The following is a 22,532-nucleotide window of genomic DNA, read 5'->3' as shown; positions in this document are numbered from 1 at the left end:
TGGGTGGATAAAAAACTGGCTGGATGGCCACAGGCAGAGTTGTGGTCAAAAGCAAAATGTCTGGCTGGAGACCAATAATGAGTGTGGTGTCCCTCTGGGATCGGTGTTGGGACCAGTCTTGTTCAACACCTTTGTTGGTGACATGGACAGGGGGATTGAGTGCGCCCTCAGCAAGTTTGCTGATGACACCAAGCTGTGTGGTTTGGTTGATACGCTGGAGGGAAGGGATGCTATCCAGAAGGACTCTGACACGCTTGTGAGGTGGGCTGATGCCAACCTGGTTGGAGCAATCCCAGGCACAGCTACAGGTTGGGCAGAGAAGAGATTCAGAGCAGCCCTGCAGAGAAGGATTTGGGGATGTTGGTTGATGAGAAACTGAACATGAGCCAGCTTCAGTGTGCACTCACAGCCCAGAAACCAACCGTGTCCTGGGATGCATCAAAAGGAGCATGACCTTAAAGGTGGTTAAAGGTGATCCTGCCCCTCTGCTCTTGTGAGACCTCGCTTGCAGCACTGTGTACAGTTCTGGTGTCCTCAACATAAAAGGACATGGAACTGTTGGAACAACTCCAGAGAAGCACCACAAGGATGATCAGGGGGCTGCAGCACCTCCTGTATGAAGACAGTCTGAAAAGTTCGGGCTGTTCAGCCTGGAGAAGAGAAGGCTGTGTGGAGACCTCATAGTAGCCCTCCAGTACCTGAAGGGGGCCTATAAGGATGCTGGGGAGGGACTCTTCATTAGGGACTGCAGTGACAGGACAAGGGGTAATTGGTTCAAACTTAAACAGGGGAAGTTTAGATTGGATATAAGGAAGAAGTTCTTTACTGTGAGGATGGTGAGGCACTGGAATGGGTTGCCCAAGGAAGCTGTGAATGCTCCATCCCTGGTGGTGCTCAAGGCCAGGATGGACAGAGCCTCAGGTGCCATGGTTTAGTGTGAGGCGTCCCTGCCCATGGCAGCAGAGTTGGAACTTGATGATCTTAAGGTCCTTTCCAACCCTAACTGTTCTATGATTCTATGTTTGTTCCAACAATATCGACATGTTCTAGGCAAAGATTATGCACGGAAACAGAAAACTAACAGGACTAAGACAAAGATGCTTCCACCTGTAGTATGGAAGCATCTTCCACAAAAGGACTTTATTTTTTTGTATGCCCACACTGTGAACGTTGCTGCTTGCTGCTACTTCCTCTATTCATAAACCTTAATGAGATTTTCTTTAATCAAGTCCAACAGCTCCTACCTGCTTTGCTCCCAGCACCACTGGCACCATGCACTCTGGCTCAGTGGCCTGTGTGCTTTCATCGATCAGAATAGAGCGGAACTGCATCTTTGCAAGCCTTGGGTCACCAGCTCCCACACAGGTGCAACAGATCACATCTGCGTTCTGAGACAGAAATACAACTAAGATTAATCAAGTAGGGCATCAGCAGCCAGTATTTCTACATGGAGGAGTATCCAACACCGTTCCAACAATCTCCCGAAGTTAAATTGTACTCTCATCACCACCACCAAATTGCAGCCAAGCCTCCAGTGGAGGAAGGCAATTATTTAAGCTACTAGAACCAATGACTTTACCATAAGTAACTCCCGCTCTGCTGTTCGTTTCAGTGCCCGGTAACGTTTCTCATCAGCAGATGACAGCTCTCCAGTTTCATCTTTAAGCTGCTGCAGTTTCTGAAGTTCTGGCATGCTGCAAAAAAGGAATTTTGCTTTATGGCCTAATAAACAACTTCATAGGATTCCAGTGCAACTCATTCATAAAACTAAACAGGACACAAGTATAGAGCAAAGAAGTTATCACCAAGCAAATACATGTTGTCATCATGACACAGTTCATCAGTGGTGTCCATCACAACACTTCAGTTGGGGTTTTTTGTTCCCCTGCTCCTTTCAACCATTTCTTACCTATCCATGTTCCTGATCTGGTTATGCAATGCCAAGAAGGAGACAGGAGAGTCAATTGCCTCACGACTTTTAGCACACAGACGAACCACTTTCAGTCCAGTTTGATGGATCTTCTCAGTCAACTGATCCACAGCAATGTTACTCGGAGCACAGACTAACACAGGCCTTGGGAAAATATGAAGCAAAAAGTCTCAATGAGCTGTAAATTTGTTTCTATTAGACTTGCAATAAAATCCTGTGCTCCAACACAGGTCTCCAAAAAATATGCTGGGGAAGAATATTTTCTGAAATAAGCACAAGTCTTCCCAGAAAAAAATACACTTGTAAAAAGCCTTTCTAGTTCAGTGATACAAATTATTTTGTTTTTAAAATGAAGCTATTTCTTTGACCATTAATAAAATAACCTCATACATACAGGATTCAGTGAGAACAGTTCTTACCCGTTGCCCTGTCTAGCCAGATGATAGACAATTGTGGCTGATGTCACTGTCTTTCCGGTACCAGGAGGACCCTGAATGAGGCTCAGAGGACGCTGCAGGACAGTCTTCACAGCATAAACCTATTCAGTATTCAATGCACAGGAAGTTACAAAGTTGTTCAAGCTCTATTCATAAATCCTTTCTCTTTTGTGTATAGTAAAAAGGAGATGAGGTTACCTGAGAATGGTTGAGATCAGGAAGTCCTTGTGCGGTAAAGCGCTTTGGCAACTGGCATTTAATAATTACATCTTCCACCTCATGACCTAATAGCTTGTGATAGATGTACCCAGACACTGAGGTTTCATCCACAGCGAATGTTTTTAAAGCACTCTGCATTCTGAAATGAAGGAAGGACAGAAAACCCCCCAGAATCAGTATGACCTCAATTACAACTATCCACAAATGTCCTACACAAAGGTTAATCAGACATCAGATGCAAAATATACCTCGGGGAAAAAAGCAATGTAGAAGACTTACTAACAGAATTTAGAGACAGAAATCAGACTTGTGAGAACACAGATTTTCTCCTCATACTACAAATAATTATAACCAGAAAAATCTGTAGCGTAACATCAGACAGAATCTGTAACAGTAATTTTAGGTCTAAGATTTGATGAAAAATTGTATTTGGTGTATCTCAGGGTTACAAACCACCTCCTGTCTTACAAAATGCAGCACAGACATCTCTGAAGTCTCCTGACCCAACAGCCAACTCAAATGCCTTGAAATTTCAGCTAGTTAAAGCAATTCAAAGTCTAGGAATGCCAATTAAACTCAGAGAGCATTTCATGATGGAGCAGGGTTCAGGGTGCTGAAGACAGTTCTTTTTATATCCCAAGTATTACTGAACATAAGGTAAATTCCCACCCCCCCAATGTATTTGCAACATATCTTAAGCATGCCTTCAAAAATGAGAAAAACTGACAGTTTGATGGCATTCAGGTTAATGCAGTTTCTAGTGAAAGTCAGACCTGTTGCTCTATAAGCTAGATACCACGTGTACAGACTCGATATACTGGGCACACTCAGACTCCTGACTCCTAGCCTCACCAAACAATACAACTTTTCCTGTTCAAGGATCCCCTCTGAAGGTAAAGGAAAATACACACCAACTGCACCCATTATGTGCTCAATTCTGAAGTGCTTTCTCAATACCTGTCAAATGAAGTTGACTTCCATACAAAATCCACTTGGAAGTTATGAGTGACTTCCACAGGCGCTCCCACGCTGCTCCTCAGCTCGATGGCTATCTCATCACCATAATCTGTAGAACCTCGTTAAGTAGTAATCTGCAGCAAACTTCTCCATTGTATTTTTCCCAATTTTGGTATTATTTTAGCACCCCCCCCACCCCCGTGACAAATTAAAAATTAGCTCAAAATTACTTTTGGACATGTTTACTGGTTTCTCAGAGAATGGATTCAACCTTCCACTAAGCCTTTCTGAAGGCTCACTAAGTAAAGGATACTATCAGGTACTTTGATAACATGACCAATTCCTTTCCACAAAGGGGCCAGGTCTCCTTTATACCTCAGACAGATCTCATCTCCTTGCATAAGACGCATATCTACAAAGGAAGGAAAAATGTTTTCAGAATATTCACCAACCAACCACCTCCCAGATCAAAACCAACACAACACTATCTTACATCCCAGGCCGGACCACAGGAGTTCTCTGAACACTGGTATTATTCACCAGGCATAAAACAACCAAACAAAACATACAACCAAAGTGTCATTACCCGAGTCAGTCTTTGGCAAAGTGAAATAGGCAATTCTTTTCTTGTTCAAGCCCAGGTCCCATCTGACTGTGATGTTATCTTGGGTCTAATAGTAAAGAAAAGACATTCATTAGGTTTTTAGAAAGCTGTCTGCTAACTCAAACAATCCTCACTGTCCTCTACTTCAAAACAGTGGAGAAATGAAAACTTGCTGTTCCAGTGTCACAGCAGAGACAAATATTGGTATTTATTCCTATGGCCTGAGATCACACCATCTGCAGAAGACAACTCTGCTCTACAGGAGCTACTTAGTTAATGAGAACAAAGTCCTACTCAGCACCTGCATTATTCTCTCTCCCCCAACTTTTAAAACGTTCATGAGTGCTTGCACACAGTTCAGCTGTGACTGGAAGCTCTGACGAAGGTAACAGCAGGTTATAAGCATAATAACATAAGGTGGCCAAGTTGTAGTTTTACAGTAAAATATGGCTCTTGGAAAGATGAAATTTTCAACACAGAAAATACAGAAGTTTCCAAGTGTTTCAAGCTGGTTTTTAAAGCCTCAGTTTGAGAATTTTCTCCTTTCCTCTCCCTGCTATCAGACATCACTATTACTACTATAGTTACTGTGATGTAATAGTATTGTAATAAAGACATCTATTTCACTTGAATTTCACATCTATTTCTATGTTGTTAACAATAACTATACATTTGACACCAGAGAATTGGTCAGAAGCCCCCTAAAACAGACATATTTCAAGTTTATTACCTGAGACTCCTTGAGTTTCTTGTCATAGTCTGCCTCAAGCTTGACCAGAGGACCAAAGATATTTTGGTATTGATAAGCATCTTCATATCTAAGCAGAACATGCTGTGGTTCTTCATCAACACCAGGCTTTTCCAAGTCCTCAAGGGTTGCAGATGGATTTTCCTAGAATTTGAAGCCCAAGTGGTTTCTTTCAAAGTTTTAAATATAAACAAGTGACAAGTATTCACTGTGCAACATGACTGATAACACTGTGTTCTACTACTACTAGAAGTTATATCAAGGTATAAGCATGTCATGGTGTTAACATGACACCCAGACACTGTATGTCATACTCACATCCAGTCAGTTTTGTTATGCTTTAAAGAACATACAGAAAAACGTCTTGGAAAACAACAGCTGAATACTAAGCATGAATGAAGAGCTCCCTACTCAGCTAGTCACCACATAAAGCAGAAGCAAGTGAAAGACATGATATGGGAAAGTTGTTTTTCCAGACTGCCTGACAGTGCAACTTGAACAGAGCTAAAGAGCCCAAAGAAGAGAGTCTCCTACTTTGATGAATGATTTCCTGAATACTTTCATCAATTCCCAGTTGCACTGTTTGTCAAACCTGCAGCATTTAAACCTCATGTGATTTAAGCATGTTCCCTGCCTTATACAGTTGCTAAAACAATCTTGTCCTTCCTTCATAAAACCAGAAAGTTAGCACTTGGTAAAATATAACTAGTATTTGAAAAGCAGCACATACCTTCCAAAGTTCTTCCAGTTTGTTAATCTGCTGAGCTGTAATCTGACGGGCTCTCAACTGCTCCTGTTCAGATGGAATCTTCACCAGCCATGAAAGGAAACAACGATCTTGGATAAGAGGCTGCCACTGTGAACTGTCCCAGTTAATATCCTTTAAACTGCTCTGGCTGGCACATGGCTGCCTGCACAACCAAAACATTGGAAAAATTGTTAAATTAGACAAGTGTAAGAAAAAGTCTGTCATGTGAAGTGTAAAACTAGGTTTATCATGCTCCTGAAACAACTCAAATATCTCAGTCAAAAGGAGAAAACAATCCCAGCCTATCACCTGCTGGGCCAATTCATCTTTTGGTTCCTTTTTCTGCTATTTCAACACTGGGAAGGCTCAGGATTTTAAACAGTGTTGTGTGTTTCTAGAACTGAAAATTGTAACATCTAAAGTGTTAAATGAGACACTCACCTTTGAAAGTGTTACAGTCCATTAATATCATGCACATACAGAATATATCAGAAAACACTTGGGATTACTTCCCATTTGTTGTTTAGACAAAGAACAACTCATTCCATAGAAACACACCTGCCATTGTCAAATACATGGTGACAGTATTTAATTAAAATATATAAAATTAAAATAATGATTTTTGATAGAACCTATCAGAGAACAATTTCCAATTTACTGTTGTCTTCAAATGATTCTATGAGCTGACAGAAAAAACATATTGTGTAATAGAGTCACTGCTCCAGTAGGGCTCCAGAGTCTTTTCCTGAACTGATCCGTTACTCTTCCAAGTCTGAAAAATCAGTTTTAGAAAAGGGGAAAACCACCTTTCTTCCATTAAGGACTGCTTCACTTCAGGTAAATACTTTTCTCTGGAACCAAGACAATTGCCCAGCATAACAGAATGCTCCTTTAGTGATTATCTACTTGCATACAATCCATCTGAAGGAAAAAATGGTGTCAAATTAGAGTATAAAATATATTCTGGTACAAAATAAAACCAAGCATCACCATTTAGAAAACAGTTTATGGAACAAACTTGACACAAACATGCTAACAAAGGCATTCTCTCACCTGCACAGCAAAACCACCACGGAGTCTGCCTTAGCTGGAATAAAGCCCAGGAGAAACACATTACGACATCCACAGTTGTAACATTCCAAGACGGTCTCTCCTAGAGGCCCATCCTTATGGAGAGTCACCTCCTTGCACTTCGCTCTCACAAGATGATTAACAATGTGGCTGAAATCAAAGAGGACATACATCTGTACTCATTCAATAGGAAAATCATATTTACTCCTAACTTAATACATCAGCTCAATTATTAAAAGACACAAACAACAATCAATTTATGCTGTGGCAAACATCTGTAAGATACAAGCACAGATACTAACACAGTTTCAGTGGTTTCTCAGTGCATGAATGCTTTAAGGTACACAAGTATGAAAGAATAGGAAATGCATAAAACTTTCTTTCATGTTCCTGGTAATTGAAAGGCGGCTCCCAAAGCTCCGCAGATCAAGAGGTGCTTCACAGGAAGACACGATGGGGGAAGCAGCAGCAAGCTCACTTCACAAAAGTGATTCAAATGAGACTGAGGTCTAAGCTGGTAATAGCAGCAAGCTACAGAGGCAACTGGAGGTTCAACCTGAAGTCACCAGACTTTGATTAACACCAAAACCTAAGTCACAGCCACCACATCACTTCAGAACAAACCCACTCGGGAAGCAAGACTGTCATTGTTATTTACCTGCCAGATGTATTTCCACGCCCGTTACAGAACCACTTTTTGCTGGTGTTGCAGTAAACCACACAAGCAGGGTCATGGATGCCACAGTAACTGGAATTACAAGTGAAAAAAACAGGGAGTGATTGGGTACTTGCTTATGGAAAAGCTCAAATACAACATTTAAACTGTGTGGCATTGTTGAAAATCACAGGGAAGTGAAAATTAGGGAACATGAGTGTTGCTAAAAGCATCAGACACAAGCTAAACTTCTGTTCTGAGTCACAGGTATTTCAACACTTCCCATCATTGCCACCCTTAGGTTGGCTTAACTTTCTACTTACTCCTCAAGGGAAGTCCAAAACCTGCTGGACAAGGCAGCCCTAAGTATCCAAAAGAGCTCACCAGAGGGCACCATTCTCCTACCACTACATGGCCGTCTCCAAAGAAGTTGCTCTCAAAACCCAAAATCCTCTAAGCATACACCTTTCACTGCCACAAAGTGCTGCTGCCTTCTGGAAGTAACAAGCCTGGGGCAAAGCTTAGGTCTTACCTGCAAGCATGCACAGGAAGGTCCTTTGTGTAATAAGTATCTTCTTCATCTTCTTCAAAATTCAACTCTGCCAGAAGCTGGCTGGTTTTAGCCACATTATCATCCACAGCTCCATTCTGGAGAATGCCATCAGGTCCATTCACCTGAAATACAAGGTCAGTGCTTAAGTTATACAATCAAAATACAGTCTGCAACATGAAGGCAAGGACAATAATCCCCACTCCTCACAGCAAAAATTTGGGTTTCATTTGGCAAATCTCAAAAGGAAAGTGCTGAAAGGGGCTGAAACACATCCCAGTTATAGCATCAATATCTGCTTCACTAGCTCCTATTTTACAGGACTATTTAAACTCCAACTGGTAAGTAGGAAAAAGTTAACAAAGGATATTGCTCTTCTGCACTGACATTTTTGCATCTTACACAACACACCAAATTCCATTTAAACAATTCCAGCAGTATCAAAAGTTGGGATTTCTTCATCCTTGATTTTATTCCAGAAATCCATCTGAAACCAGGATCTTTATTGTATAGGACATTCCTCACCTATTTCTGCTGTTGTCTATTCACTAAATCAATTTTCTTCCCACCTCCAAGATACCAGACGTACAACTTCATGACACTTGGACAACAGAGAGCAAGAAATGAAGAAGCTTGCTCTCATATACACCTAATTTCACAAAATTGCATGACTATCAGTTTGGTTTAGGTATGACACAATTTCCTAAACTGCAGAAGCACAAACCCTGTAATGCAGCTCCAGTTTCAGAGCACCATGCCTCAGAGATCAAGGTGCTAATGCAGCACATACAAACCAGGTGCTCTTTCCACTGAGGATACACTGCCAGAACCATGAAGTTCTGCACCATTTGGTGCTGTGTCAGCAGCTTTTACACACCAAGCACCTCTCCTGTTAAAAATAACTGCATTTTGGCAGTTCTGAACACAGAGTGCTCACCACCAGGAAGGAGCATCAAGAAGTGGGAATGTCACAGAGTAGATCTGGGCACAGCATTGCCCCCTGGGCCTCCCTCCCAAAAAACTTGTGTTCATTGAGTCACTTGATCCTTTGAGTCTCACTAAAACCTGAGAAGAGAGAAGTGTCCCACAATCCATGTTAACTTTGAGTGGAAAAAGGTGGGAAAGGGACCACCAGAAGTGGTTAACATAACGCTGACAAAGCATTCAAGAGGAGTGCTCTGAGGTATTTCCCTATCATATGTATTAAACCTCCTCAATGTTTTTAGAGGTATTCAGTTAGGATGAGATTTATTTCTGAAAGTTTATCTAATAAACGGGAGCATAAGAATCACTCAAGGCCTTTGTCTACTGATACAGTATTTAATAACTCTCTTGCACTTAGACATCTAATGCAATTTACCTGGTATCTGTAACTTAATTCTCTGCAGGAGATGAGAAAGCTGCCCCCAGTGAGGAGAATGCTAAATCTTTATTAAAAGGAATTTGATAAAAATAGTTGCTGTAGCATTTTAAAGCCAGAACTCAGCAGCAAATCCAAACAAGCCTACTTCTCTGAGAGCCTCATTCAGGTTCTGTGCCAGCCAGTGTCAGTACTGCACATTAAAATTTAACAGCCACTTGCAAGAGTTAAAATTAAAATAAGTGGAAGCCACTTCACATTTGCCCTCAGCAGTAAGAGCTGGACTCAATGACAGCAGCTTTGTTTCATTATCTCCAAATGAAATGAGGTGCATTTGCAAAACACAATCTAAATGGGTTGACTTTCTATGGATGTTACCTCCAAGTACTGGCTTTTAATAGAAAGAATCAGCTAAGAGGAACCATCAGCACAGAGTGTGCTCAGAGCGTGCAAAAGCAGCAGAGGCAAAAAGGAACTGCAGCAGCATGTAACAACCCATGAGTATGATGACCCAAACCCAACCAGCTCACTGTGTAATAGCACCTCCACAGATGTTTGAAGATACAAATCCATTTTAAACAGATAGCACCATTTTACAAAGTATGAAGATAACTTACTAACTGAACATGGAATAGGTGGAATTCCAAAGTCTTAAGTTAATATGAACATCTTAGAGGCACAAACACCAAGCATTCACAGGTGCACCTCTATCAGGCTGTTCCAAAGAGCCATAACACACATTATATATATAATTATTATACACAGCAGCTGATAGCTTTAATAGATTTTTTTGGGGTGCTCATAAAAAAATGGATTGCTGAGCAGTAATAAAATTGCAAAGTCTTTTAGGCAGAAACTCAAAAACCTACAAGTTATTTGTACTCCTGCACCAGGTGACTGTGTTAGTTACACCTCAGGGAGCTCCAACCCTTCCCAAGTTAGGCAGAATGATGTCACCTGTAACTGTGGAAATACTCAGCCTTGGCAGGCAGACAATGAGGAAGTGAGTAAGTATTGTTCTGAACCTACTGTGATGTTAGCCTATATGCATGTCATTAACAATCTGGCACCATCAGCTGCTGTACAAGCTGGGGGGGGTGTCTTATTTATTTTAAAAGTGTTGACTGAAACTTCCAGCGCAGCAAGTTCAACAGCTACAGCAACGTGAGGAACACCGAGGTGCTCTGAAACTATCACCAAGGTACTGCACCCTCCATTGCTCCCTTTTTGGCCTCTAAAATACTGGTCAAGGGACAACAGTAAAGGTCCAGAGAACTGAGTAACGGAATAGTAAGCCAGACTATGTAGTGGCTTCCTCCAACCGTGTGTAAGCAAGGCCCCAAATCGGTAGTAACAGAATACAACCCTCTCAGTTTCTCCTGGTGCTTCTGACTAACACAGCCCATCTGCATCAGGAGCTTATCCCCAGGTGAACACAGCTACATCCACTTGATATAGTTCTGCTCTGAAGTAGTGCATTCAAGCTGGAACAAGAAAACTAACTGCTGTTAAGTAGGTATTTTGCTAGAAGAATACTCTTGCTCCAGGACTGCAAAGCCCTTCGACATGGCACAGTCACTGCAGGACACCCTGGCACACTGTCCCAATTCAGGTCATTTCCTTCTCATGCTTGAGGAAAGAAAAATACACACTTCTGGACTTGCACAAATAACCCAACTATTTATTATTTGTAGATTCTTTATATTAAAGCTAGGGACTATTTACTGTACCTTATTATAATCTCCTATACTGTTTGCTTTCCCTTTCAAAATAAGGAAGTGGCTACTGTGTAGAACAGTCACTCCCACAGCACCTCCAAAACAGTGAGGAGTAAACTGTATTTCCAGATGGGACCTGAGCAACAGGGAGAAGGTTATTTTGCCAAGACAAAAAGTCTTTGTTAGAACTGGAAGTTAAATCCAGCCCCCATAGTCTAGACCATAACTCTAATAGCTGCCCCAGCCTCCTTCAACCACTGCTGCAACAGCTTAACTAACACATCAACACCATGTGTCTTGTTCAGCACTGACCCACTGAGTATGACTGCTTCTGAGCATCATCCCTAAGTGCTTGCCTGGAAGAGTGAAAAAAAATTAGGCAGAAATCAGAACTGATCTTAAAATAGTCAGAAAAATCAATTCTCAGGTTTGATTTTAATCATATGTAAACAATGGAGATTGAGTTTCCTGAAGAGAACACAGTGGACATGGTTCTGTGCTCCCAACTGCTTGCTCTTGTCAGTCAGACACTAATCAATTGTAACAACATCCTCTTAAACTATTAGTTAAATGTACATTGGGAATGGGAGCTCTTATAGACTGTCTGAATTAATCACTTTATTCAAGAAATCGGGTGCTCTGAATTGCTCAACTCATCTTTTTAAACTCTAGGACACTAAAATGATACCAGAGTATGAAAGAGCAGAGTAAAAGTACATCCCTCCAATATTTACCAGTTTCAAATACACATTATTTACTCAAGCAGCTTTACCTATAATCACAGTGACAACACATGAATGTGATCAATTTTAGGGCCTTAGAACTTATTATTTAGCACACCCCCTGCCAAAAGCCGTAACAAGTTTAAATTATTTGTTGAAGGCAGCAAAATTTCCCCCAGAATCTTTAAAAAACACTTAATTTCTGATTTTATCACTCCTGAGACCGTTGCAAGGTACAAGTCTGAACAGCTCCAGGGAGCTGGGGTTTGCTGTGCTTCAGCTCAGGAGGGTATTACACTTCTTGCACTTCAGATATCTGCTTGCAACAGTTCTCTCCCAACCCTTCCCAAAACTTACATTTCTAGTCAAAATGGGGATCAGGCTGACCACAAGAGTCTGTGGAAATATCACAAACACACTCAGCTTTAAAAATGTAATAAATAAGCCCCTTCTTGCCAGCCTGGATGGGTACAAACACACCAGTATCTGAATGTACTCTCCAGCTACTTTTTTTCTCCCTTTTTACTTCAAAGCTTTTTCAAACATGTTTAGACAAAAGGACAAATTAATCCTCTTGTCTGGTCTTCTAGCTTATGAGGCTTATTTTAGGGTGCTTTTTCTTCTTTTTCTGGCCACATGTTGTCTATTGTGAGATCTGGAATGATCACAACCCATTAAAGCTTAAAAAAAAAAAAGATTTAAATTAAAACTGTCTTTTTAATCAATTGATGTGTAGTCTAACTGTACACAGGCAAGGTTTTACTACTACTATTAAGTAATCCTGATATCCCAATGCTCAAACTGGATGAAGTCTACCAAAGCCAAATGCAAAAGCTGTAAGTAAACAGAAATTAAACAGTCCATGGGATCCCGTCACTGAGTCTGTCTTATGCACACTAACCCAGAGCAAGTCATGGCACAGCAGCTACACCCAGGCTGTGTGCTAAGTACAAGAAAGTCCTTCAATTCAGCCTGGGATAAATCCAATACAGCCAGGATGGGATAATACCACCTGCAGGCTCTCAGCACCTGCACACACTGGCCTCTGGCATTTGCTCATTTCTCTATCCACAACTGGATTTTTCAGACCCTGATACATCAGCTTGTGCAAGGAAAAGGAAAATCAAGCCTGCTCAAACTGTGTTCGGTTCAGGATTCAAAACTTACCTAAAGCACTTCAACTTTAAAACATGGATAAAATGCATTTAGTTGTTAATAACAGGACCACACGACGATGCAACGAAACTTAGAATAGTCCATGGTCTTTAAATGGAAAACAGTTCGACTTTTTAAAAAACATGAAGGAATTCTTCAGTTTTGGTTTTTACTACAGTCACGACACAGCTGTGACAGGCATCGTCTTCATGTGCAGCATATACTACTTTCACTTTTGTGAATTGTTAAATAAATGTATGTATTTGCAAATAACAGGGTATATTAAAAAACAACAACAAAATCACCTCTTTTTAAGCTATGAGGAGCCAGACCTCTGAACTTAAACCTCAGACAGTATCGACTGTCACTCCCATGCAAACCCAAACAGACCAGACCAGCAACCATGCAGCAGCAAAGGTGGCAAAGCACGATAAAAATAACAGTAACACTAAAAACTTAAAAGCACATTTTGCTTTTAGTCACAGAAATAAAGAAATTAAAAAAAAGTAATGCTGAATTTCCTCAGCACCCAACTTTCGGTAAGCAAATGCTACCTAACGCTGCGCTTGTTTTACAGAGGAAAAGAGTCGGAAGCAACATTCCGAAGCGTTTCTAACTCCAACATCACATCGAAGAGCAACACAACTGTCACGACACAGCCACGGAGTCCGCCGGCTTTACCAGCGTACAACCGGTTGCCTCAGGGCGCTGTCCCCGCACTCCCGGGGCCAGGCCCGTTCCCAGCCGCGCTATGCCGGCAGCGGGCCGCCAGCCTCCGGCGGGGCAAGCTCGCAGCCACACGCGGCTTCCACTTCCCCGTCCGGCGCTGCCGGGGGCAGAGCGCCCAACCCCGCAACCCGCCCAGGGCTTCCCCTCGCCGGCCCCAGGGCCAGGCCCGCCCGCCCCTTCCGGACTCCCCCCTACAACGCCCGGTGGCGGAGCCGCCCTGAGCCCCCCCCCCCCCCGACACACCCCCGGCCCCGGGCTCACCTGCGCTTCGATCGGAACTGGCGGTCCCTGCCCCACTCCGGGGGGCCCTTGGCCCTGTCCCGGCCCCGCCTGCCCGGGCCCGGGCGGGGTTTGGGTCTGGCTGGGGAGAGTGAAGTCGGTGAACTCGAACTCGGATCCCTGCGTGTCGGCGCCCAGCAGCTCGGCCTCCTCGGTGTCCAGGAAGGTGAGGGTCTGCGAGCTGGGGCCATACGCCTCCACGCTCATGGCGGCGGCGGCGGTGGTGGTGAGGAGAAGCGGCTCTTCCCCACCCGCCCGCCCCCCCCCTCTCTTCGCCCGAGCCTCACCGCAGGGAGCCCGGGCGCCGCGCTACGCGAGCGGCAGGATCCGCTGCGCGCACCAGGCCGCGCGCGCGAGAGCCGGCCAACAACGAGCCCGCCGCCGCACACCACCCCCCTCGCCCCGGCTCGGGCGGTCCCTCGCGACCGGAGCCAACGGCGGAGAGAAGCGGCCGAAGCGGCGGGCGGGCGGGCGCCGGGGGAGGAGCGGGTCCCGAGGCGCTGCGAGCGGGACGGTCCGGTCCGGCCGCTGCCGCCGCGCGCCAGGCCAGGAGCGGTGACGCGGAGCGCACGGAGGACGACGGCGGCGGCGACGCCAGCACGCCCCGTGCGCGTGGGAGGGGTGACGTAACACGCACACACCTGGGGAGGGCAGGCGAAAGGGGCGGAGCTCCGGCGGAAAAGGCGCGAAGGGGCTCGCGCCGCGGGCGGGAGGGGGAGGTCCTGTGCCCCCCCCCCCCCCCGGGCCCCCCTACCGCGGGCAGGGGGCGGGGCCTGGCTCTGATTGACGGCTCTGGCAGCCAATGGGTGCTCGAGGAGGGGAGGGAGGGTGGGCGCTCAGCAGGCGGCTCGGCCCCGAGGGGGCGGCTGCGGGAGCAGCCCTGTGTGGTAGCGGGGGGCGAGGGCGGGAGCTGGGGCGGTGGGGGTCCCGTGTGGGGCCATGGAGGGCTGTGGGGCTGTGGTGGTGGTGGAGGTGGAAGTTGATGGGCATGGGCATGGGCCTGCGGCTGCTGTGGTACCGGTGGGAGCCCTGTGGTGGTACCAGGTCCGTGTGAGGGGAGGCATGGTGGTGGAGACAGCATGGGGCTCTTTATCCCTCTGTGCCCGCGGGTTTTGTGGCCTGCCTGCCGCCTGTTCCCGTTTGAAATGGGTGTTTAGTGTCTGGGCTAACAGTGACATAGTCTGGGTAAGGCAGCTGTGCGCGGGCTGGAAGTGTTTTGAGGCAGACGCGGTGATTAAGGAGGATCTGGTGTTACACCTGCTCTAGCTGTAATGCCTATTATATCTGCGATACCTGGTATAACTGTGGTAGCCAGAAAGCTGAGTTGCTGTGAGGTGAGGGCAGTGGGGTTGGCCACGGGAATCCTCTGAGGTCAGGGCAGAGTGTGAGCAGCACATGTCCCTGCCCAGATATACAGAGTGTTGGGTTTGGATGTCCCCGGTTCAACATCCTTTTATTAGCACAAAGCAAACGTCTTTAAAGAAAACTTGTGTGTGTTGTAAAAAACACTGATAGGAAAGGCTCAATATTCAGTCCCTCTTCCCTACTAAAGCCTTCAACTATAAGATGCAAATATGTGTCTTCTTTTATAAGTAACGTTAATTTTATTCTCGCCTTTGGTGTAGGATAAAGCCTGGATCTGAAACAGCATGTACCAGATTTGCAGCTGTTAGGCTGAAAAGATCTAGATGAAGATTGAAAAGCATCCTTGTTTTAGGAATTCTGTGCACCAAACACAGGAGAGGAAAGAACAAGTAAAGAGAACACAGGAATCATCACTTCTGCACACAGACTGTCTGAATTAATCTTTAGCTTTAAACCTCAAGGAAGAATAGGCTGTATCAGTAGTTTATCATAAATGTATCCTAATACAGGCTTCAGATTAAAGTAGGTTAATCCAACAAGCTGCTAAAATCAAAAGCACAATGGAAATTTGATGAGTTAAGACTGTCACGTCAGCTCCAGTGTAACATGGTGACATCAAGACAACTCAGTGTATACCAGTGCATAAGTTCATCAGTGTTACAAGGCAGTTTGATTCCTAAAGCAACTGAACTAACACCCTCCGAAAGTTCGGCTGGAAAGCATCCATGGATGAACTAAACTGGTTGCTTTAAGCAAACTGGAAATTAAGTGGTTTGTAGTTCAGAGAAGAGCATAACTGAGAAAATATGAAATCCTACTTGAGGATGAAAGCGGAATTGAAGAAGACAGTTCTAAAGCCAGGTAGGCTGCTTGGTATGAGCACTTATTTATTAATAAACACAACGTGCTTGCAGCATTTGGCTGGTCTACAGAATCCTCAAAAGCCCTGGAAACCGATCAAGGGTTTGATGTGCTGCTGGGTTTCTTTCCCTGTCCCCTGCATAATCTAGAAAATACCAGTGCTTTTAAAGAGAGGCTGCTTGGAAAATTTGCTGAGAACTGCAGGTCTGTACTTCACTCTGCTGTCAGGAGGGGAATTTGAGGTCCTGAGGCCCAGTGGCTGCGCTGGGGACATGGTGGTGCTGCTGCTGTCTGAGGTGCTGAAGCTGGAGGGCTGCGAGGGATCCCCCCACATGGGGTGGGCAAAAGCAGGAACAGGGGGTCCATGTGGGAATCCTGCAGTTGGTTTTGATCTGTTTTAATGAGGGATAGAAAGAGCGATTAGTTGTGGCCATTGTGTTTTAACTGGAGACTGCAAATAGTCTTTATATCAGTACAAAAGGAGGGTACATTTGAATTTCATGGTATTGCTTAATTGTAGTTCACTGCAGGCTGGAAGCTCTGTGGACCACTTGGGGCTTTTAAAGCTGAACATGGAGGCACATATGCAGGCTACATTAGAAAGCCCCATGACAGTATTTTTTGTGTAAGGCGTGTTTCTTGAAGGTTTTCTCTCTTCAGGCTGGGCTGCTGCAGAGATGGCACTCTGCTCTGACTCATTGGGCTCTACTGCTGTGCAGCCAATATGAAATTTAAAAAGGTAACACTTCAGGAAACTGGAACACATTCTGTTGCTGCTTTACCATTTTTATGCATAATTAGATGCTAGATTTGCAGGACTGGCTTAGCTGTAAGAAGCTATCCAAGAGAGCAAATGTGGGTGAATTTCAGTTTAAAAAAGGTTGGTTTCTGCTTGCTTGAGAGCTAAGAAGTTTCAGGTGATTATCTTGAAGAGGTGATGATAAAGGTTCTTGAGGGTTGTCAGTGTAAAACTGGTGCATACAGCAGTTTAGGTGTTGATAGAAATAACACAGTCCTGACTCAAAATAATTTGCTTTTTGCCAGAGAACTATCCTTGAAACTCATTTCAATTCCAAGGCATACTGCACTGGGATTCGATAGCATCCTCCACTCAGGACTGCACAGGAGAGGGCTGAAAACAGGCTCTTACCAAAGGGAATGAACTGATTGGTCTCTGAAAACTCCAAGCCATGGAGATAGTGCTGGGAAGTGTCATCATGACGTGGGGGGTTCCGAGCCAATCACACCCAGTGTGAGGAGTCTTTGCAAAGCTGCTACTTCAAATGACAATGTTGGATAAGGAAAAAAAAAAAAAGTATTTTTTTATCCTGGGATAAAAGAATTCAGGTTAGGAGAAAATGAGAATGAAACAGAGATGAAATGTACTTGACAAGAATGCTTAAGGAATACCCACTCCTTGCACATTCCATGGTGATGTGTTTGTCTAGGAGCACTGTGATTAGCAGTGTGTTAATATAGCGCAAAACAATGCAGTTACCCTGCAGGTCACTTTCTTATCTGCTCTGTCACTTCACATCTCTATTTCTTCTTTTGTTGGAGGGTCAGCTTAGTTCATGGTGTTTTTAAATTCTTCATTTCCTGTCTGTCTCTGGTTTTCCTTTTCCCTCTTCCCTGAAACAAATCTGAAAATTCCATACAATTGTGAAAATTCCATACAATTGGACCTCACCTGAGGACTAGCCAATGGAAGACCAGAAAACACCTTGGTTTTGCTTTAAAGGAAAAATCTCCCGCTCTACACTGACAATATCTCAAAAAAAAAACCAACTTTTTTTTTTTTAATAAAAGCTAATGCACCAAAACCACAGCAACCAAGCAGAAACCGTTGCAGGCTGTGAATTATTCCACTGCAGCTGGTACAGTTCTTCCCCGTTACCACAAGAGGGACATAGAGGGAAAGCTAATGCAGCGCTGGGAAAGGATGCCAGCAGAGCAGCTTGAGGCAGGTTCCCAGCAACGTGCGTTTTCCTTTTGTTTAGGAAGATCCTCTGGGATCATAACGTTTCTATAGCTTCCTTCATCCCATAGAATCCTTAAAAAGCTTTATAGACATTATAGAATGTGATAATAAGCATTAATAGCTGTAATGGCGCTTTTCCCAGAACTTTGTATCTTCCCTCAGCGTTTTCCTATTTTAATGTGTGTAGTAGTGCTGGGACAGAGAGAGGTTGGGCTAGCTGTATTTTGGTTCCATCTCTAAGACTGGACCAACAAACCTTGCAGCATTCAGCAGGCATGTGCAGGAGAGGGGTATGGAGCTAGTTTTGTGGGTTTAGTTTTCACAAATGAATGGCTGATGATGCAGATGTTGTAGGATCAGAGCTCATCTAAATGCCTCCATGAAACAAAAGCACCATGAAATCCCCTTAAGTAAACATTGAAGGGTTTATTGGGCTCTTGTGGAATTAAAAAGCATGGTCTCAGTATGCACTAGATTGGAAGTAATGCAGCATGTGTTTAAGGATATGCAGTTGATTAATCCCCAATGTCAGTAAAGCTTTGTTTCCAGCCCTGGTGGAACAGGAGGCATTGCTACTTGGGCATGCTTCTGTTTGGGATCCAAACAATAATACTGGGAGAAGGGCTGTTGTGAGTAAGATGTGACAAATGCCTTCTTTTGAAATAACTGTGGACTTCAGTCTTACCACATTTCTGTGCCGGGTATTTGAACTGCATTTGAAGCTCTTGGTATATGCTATTAGATCGAATGGTCATTTTTGAAAGCCCAGTTTAATGCACAGAATGTTTTCACACACAAAAAAAAAAAGCATATCAGAAAAAAAGTAAGGATTTCTCCAAGGTGCAGAAGTGTGTGTGCAGCAGTGAATGCAGCCCAGCTTTAACTTCAAGAGTGTAATGTAGTATACAAAATTCCTAGCAAAGGACTATTGCTCATTATCAGGGGGATCTCAATGCTTTTATCCTTCAAATTGTGTAATATTTCTGTTTCAACTGCCTTCCCTGCAGGTTCAGTTGCGGCTGTAAAAAGTATTACTGAAACAAGTCATGGATTGGGAACTTAGTGAAGGAAAAGGAGGAAAAGATCTTGACATTTCTTCAGTGATCCTGAATGAAGAAGGTACTTAGATATTATTGTGATGAGTGACATAAACTGGTAAGAGATGAAAGCCAGTAAATGAAACTACCTATAAACTCTATGCTATAAACCAGTTTTCATTCACTGTCTAAGTTAAGTGGATACTGAAAGGCTAATGAACTGTGAAAAGGTAATTTAATATTAAAATACTAATTAAAACTACTTTATTTCAGTATTAAATTTGAAACCCTTCCTTCCAAAATGTATTAAAATCCTTTCTAACACCCACTCCTTGAAAATAGCTGAAGTGTGTGTTCATCCTAAACAATGCCACGTTAGCACAGACTCAATTCAAGGAACTCATGTAGGGGAAAAGTCTTTTTATGAACAAAGCTTCTGGCTTTCTGAAGGTTTCTGGTTGCAAAAGTGCTATGTGAAGTGATCTCTTTAACTGGCCACAGAAGTTAAAAGCAAACAGTGCTAGCAAAAAGGCATGGTTTCTAAACTCCAAGAAATAAAATTGCTGGAATTGATGGATACATTCAAGAACATATTTATGAGTATCTGTTACCTATTAAATCTGTCTTGGGTAGGAGTTCTGTAAGGAGCAGACTTGTTAAAAATCCTCAGTTTCTAAAGGGATATCAAAGTTTCTTTAAACTGGGCTTCTTCAAAACAGATGTCATTGTATCTGAGCGTAAAACCAGCAATTGAAGCCCTTGATTGACTACAAAGAGTGTACATGTTCCTTTGTTTTAATTTCTGGCAGTTCTCCTGGGCAGATGGAGAAGCACTGAGGTTATTTCAGTGTAATGTAAAATCCAGTGCTTCACAAAGGGTTTGATGTGTGTTTGGATCTCATGGAGTGGTGTTCCTCCCTCTGGTTTAGTGGGGAAAATGGGAGAGTGGTGAGCTTTCAGGTTGTCCCTGGAGGCTCATTTAAATTTAGAAATACTTCTAAGTTTTAGCAACACAACTTCTGATGTGGTAGAAGCTTGCTTTCTTCTCAAAGCATTCCTGCTTTACAGACATGTTTTTAACCTTGGGGGAAGGTGGCATGCACAGGGTTAAATAGGCAGTTGTTTTTGTAAAGAGTATCTTAAGAGAACAAATCACTTGAAAACCAGTAGTTTTGAAGTCCCACCCTGCCTTTTTCTTTGCTTTTTCTTTAAGTGAATAACATACTTGCATTCTCTACATAGAAAGTGAATCCTTCCAAGTAATTCCTTGTTCCTGCTGTGGGAGAGGTCTGTTTGTTTGGCACTTGTTAAAAAAAGGAATAATGCAAGCCATCCCATAATGAGGTGTATTGCCCTTTGGGTTTTGCTGGGGGGTATCTAAACACACAGGTAAGAATGTGTGTTCAGCCATATAAGGTGGCTACATGACTTGCAGGAGTGGTTCAGACTCCTGCTGGGCTAAACACCTGCATCCATGAAGGTCCTTGTCCTGGAACATGAACCATTTGATTTTCAGGTCTCCAGCTCTCAAGAATTATTCCCTCTGGCTTTTCCATGGATATCTCAGGTCCTTTTGATGTGAAATACAGCATTTGCCAGCGAGGCCTTCTTTCATTGCAGATATCAAAGGTTCAGAAAACAGTAAGTGTAAGCACTTTCATAGTGACAGCTATAGGTAAGGTTAGTAATATTAACAGTTGCTTCTCCTTTATTTCTTGCCTGAAGAAAAACCAGATCTAGAATTGAGGAGACCAGATGTATGAGGTGTTGCAGTTGTTTTGCTGTCATGGAAGCCCTTCCATTAGAAAGTCTCTATTTCTGATGTCTAGGGTGAGTGCAGGGCAGGAAGAGCTTGGGTGCCTGAACCAGACTGGTTTCAGGATGGAGAAGCTTGCTTGAAGTGGAAGGAATGTTTTCTTTGCAGAATGTTGTGGATTTGAAGAGGAACCAAGCCAGTACTGAGTGCAGGTCATCAATGGTTACAGAGCAGCTTTGTAATGCCTTCCCAGAAGTCAGGAGTTCCTTGGAAATGTACCCAGGCCACTGGTGGAGTTTCATCAAATGGCATATGAAAAGATCTGGACAGTGTACTCCTGAGAGTGGAGGTTTCTGTTAATTATACCTACTTCCTAAACACTGTGGGCTTAAAATACAGTGGATTTGCCCCTACTTGCATAAAATGGAGTTTCCCACTATTGAGTTGTTAAGGAGTGTTTCATGGAGTTCCTTTGCTAAGGGTTACTGATTTCCCTGTCACTGTATGGTTTCATTGCCTGCTCCTCAGCTGCTAAGCCAGGGCAGAGGTGGGGTGATTCTCCCACCCTAGCCTGGTAGTGCTGGTTACTGAGACTTCCTCAGACTGGATTATTTAGAACCCGCTGACCTCCTTTAGTAGCAACAGGTACCAAAGCTACATGGTAAAGCCTCAGGACCTTCTCTGGGTCTGATCTACCACGCTTTCAGCAGCACTTCCAAAATAACTGCCCAGCGAGCCTTTGCTTTTGGCTTTCCGTGCGCTGTGTGAGGAGGCAGAGTTCCCACTGGGGAAGGCAGCCAGTGTGACAGCCAGTAAATAAATGGAAGGGTGCTGGAAGAGCTATGGAGAGATGGAGGGATAAGGAGTCCTTCCAGGCTGTTCCCTCTGGAGTCATGCAGACCAGCAGTTATCAAGTGGTGCCATTGGAGAGTCACGTTGCAGAAGCTGCTACGGGTGCTGTGATGAAAGTGGAGTCTCTGCGAATTCCTGGCCCCTGAGCAAGACTCATGGCAACACTATGGACCCATCGTGGAGGCTGGAAACTCTGAACTGGGGGTGGTTTTACTAAAAAGGAAATTATTGGGCTTGATTTATGATCAAACAGAAGTTTTCAAACAGCGTTTCAGTTCTGGCCCAGAAATCCATGAGGCTTATGTCATGTGGAGGAAACTCAGAACACAGACATTTTTTTATGTAGCTGTTAGCCAATGTTATTAAGAAAATGAAATGTTAAACTGGATCCTATGGCCTTTTTTTTTCAGCTAGAATGTGAAGACAGCGCAAAGGTGTAATGAGAAGCAAGTAAGTGGCATTCCAGTCTCAGACAAGATACTAACAGATGAGACCACCACCCTGGCAGCAGGTTAGTATGTGACTTTGCTGGAAGAGGTGATTGCGAAAGGATATGAAGAAGGTCTGGAGAGCAATAATTCGAAATAGCACTTTAGTAATGATGTCATTTAAACAAAAAAGCAGCATTAAACATTGGGCAATTAACTCCTTGGATCAAGAGCAACGCAGGGCCACTGGCCAAGGTGCAGAAGAACTTCTACAGCAGGAGGAATTGCACAGTGCAATAAAGAGCTTGTGAAAAGCCCAAAGCATGCAAGGTCATGATGGAAAAGCCATATCAGAATAATCCTGAGGAGT

At 43.7% G+C, this 22,532-nt stretch overlaps 3 protein-coding genes across 6 annotated transcripts in view; 1 reads left to right on the top strand and 2 right to left on the bottom strand.

The window, feature by feature from the left end:
- Positions 1–22,532, bottom strand: part of DDX49 (DEAD-box helicase 49) — a 139,843-nt gene that overhangs the window by 40,609 nt on the left and 76,702 nt on the right. The gene's annotated exons all lie outside the window — the stretch shown is intronic.
- The window catches only part of UPF1 (UPF1 RNA helicase and ATPase), a 34,591-nt gene that overhangs the window by 10,548 nt on the left and 1,511 nt on the right, over positions 1–22,532 (bottom strand). Inside the window, exons 2-15 of one of the 3 annotated variants that reach the window (XM_062626831.1) lie at positions 13,865–14,100; positions 7,902–8,044; positions 7,373–7,462; positions 6,697–6,864; positions 5,626–5,806; positions 4,878–5,039; positions 4,130–4,214; positions 3,857–3,955; positions 3,544–3,661; positions 2,566–2,725; positions 2,350–2,468; positions 1,910–2,074; positions 1,580–1,694; positions 1,245–1,388 (exon numbers count right to left, since the gene is read on the bottom strand). In XM_062626831.1, coding sequence (XP_062482815.1) covers positions 1,245–1,388; positions 1,580–1,694; positions 1,910–2,074; positions 2,350–2,468; positions 2,566–2,725; positions 3,544–3,661; positions 3,857–3,955; positions 4,130–4,214; positions 4,878–5,039; positions 5,626–5,806; positions 6,697–6,864; positions 7,373–7,462; positions 7,902–8,044; positions 13,865–14,089 — 1,974 coding nt within the window. In that variant the 5' untranslated portion in view covers positions 14,090–14,100. Of the gene's footprint in view, positions 1–1,244; positions 1,389–1,579; positions 1,695–1,909; positions 2,075–2,349; positions 2,469–2,565; positions 2,726–3,543; positions 3,662–3,856; positions 3,956–4,129; positions 4,215–4,877; positions 5,040–5,625; positions 5,807–6,696; positions 6,865–7,372; positions 7,463–7,901; positions 8,045–13,864; positions 14,464–22,532 lie in introns of those variants that run through there. The other 2 variants (XM_062626829.1, XM_062626832.1) reach the window with 2 other exon arrangements.
- The window catches only part of COMP (cartilage oligomeric matrix protein), a 36,084-nt gene continuing 27,461 nt past the window's right edge, over positions 13,910–22,532 (top strand). For both annotated transcript variants that reach the window (XM_062626834.1, XM_062626833.1), the window contains exons 1-4: positions 13,910–14,048; positions 15,508–16,108; positions 16,769–16,847; positions 19,097–19,208. The gene's annotated coding sequence lies outside the window, so the exon portion shown is untranslated. The remainder of the gene's footprint in view (positions 14,049–15,507; positions 16,109–16,768; positions 16,848–19,096; positions 19,209–22,532) is intronic.

This window comes from Pezoporus occidentalis, unplaced genomic scaffold (assembly GCF_034315485.1).
Source record: "Pezoporus occidentalis ecotype Australia unplaced genomic scaffold, CSIRO_AGI_Poc_V1 ctg299, whole genome shotgun sequence".
Classification (NCBI taxonomy): Eukaryota; Metazoa; Chordata; class Aves; order Psittaciformes; family Psittacidae; genus Pezoporus; species Pezoporus occidentalis.
The sequence above is the reverse complement of the archived record's forward strand: the minus strand, read 5'-3'. Positions and strand labels throughout refer to the sequence as shown.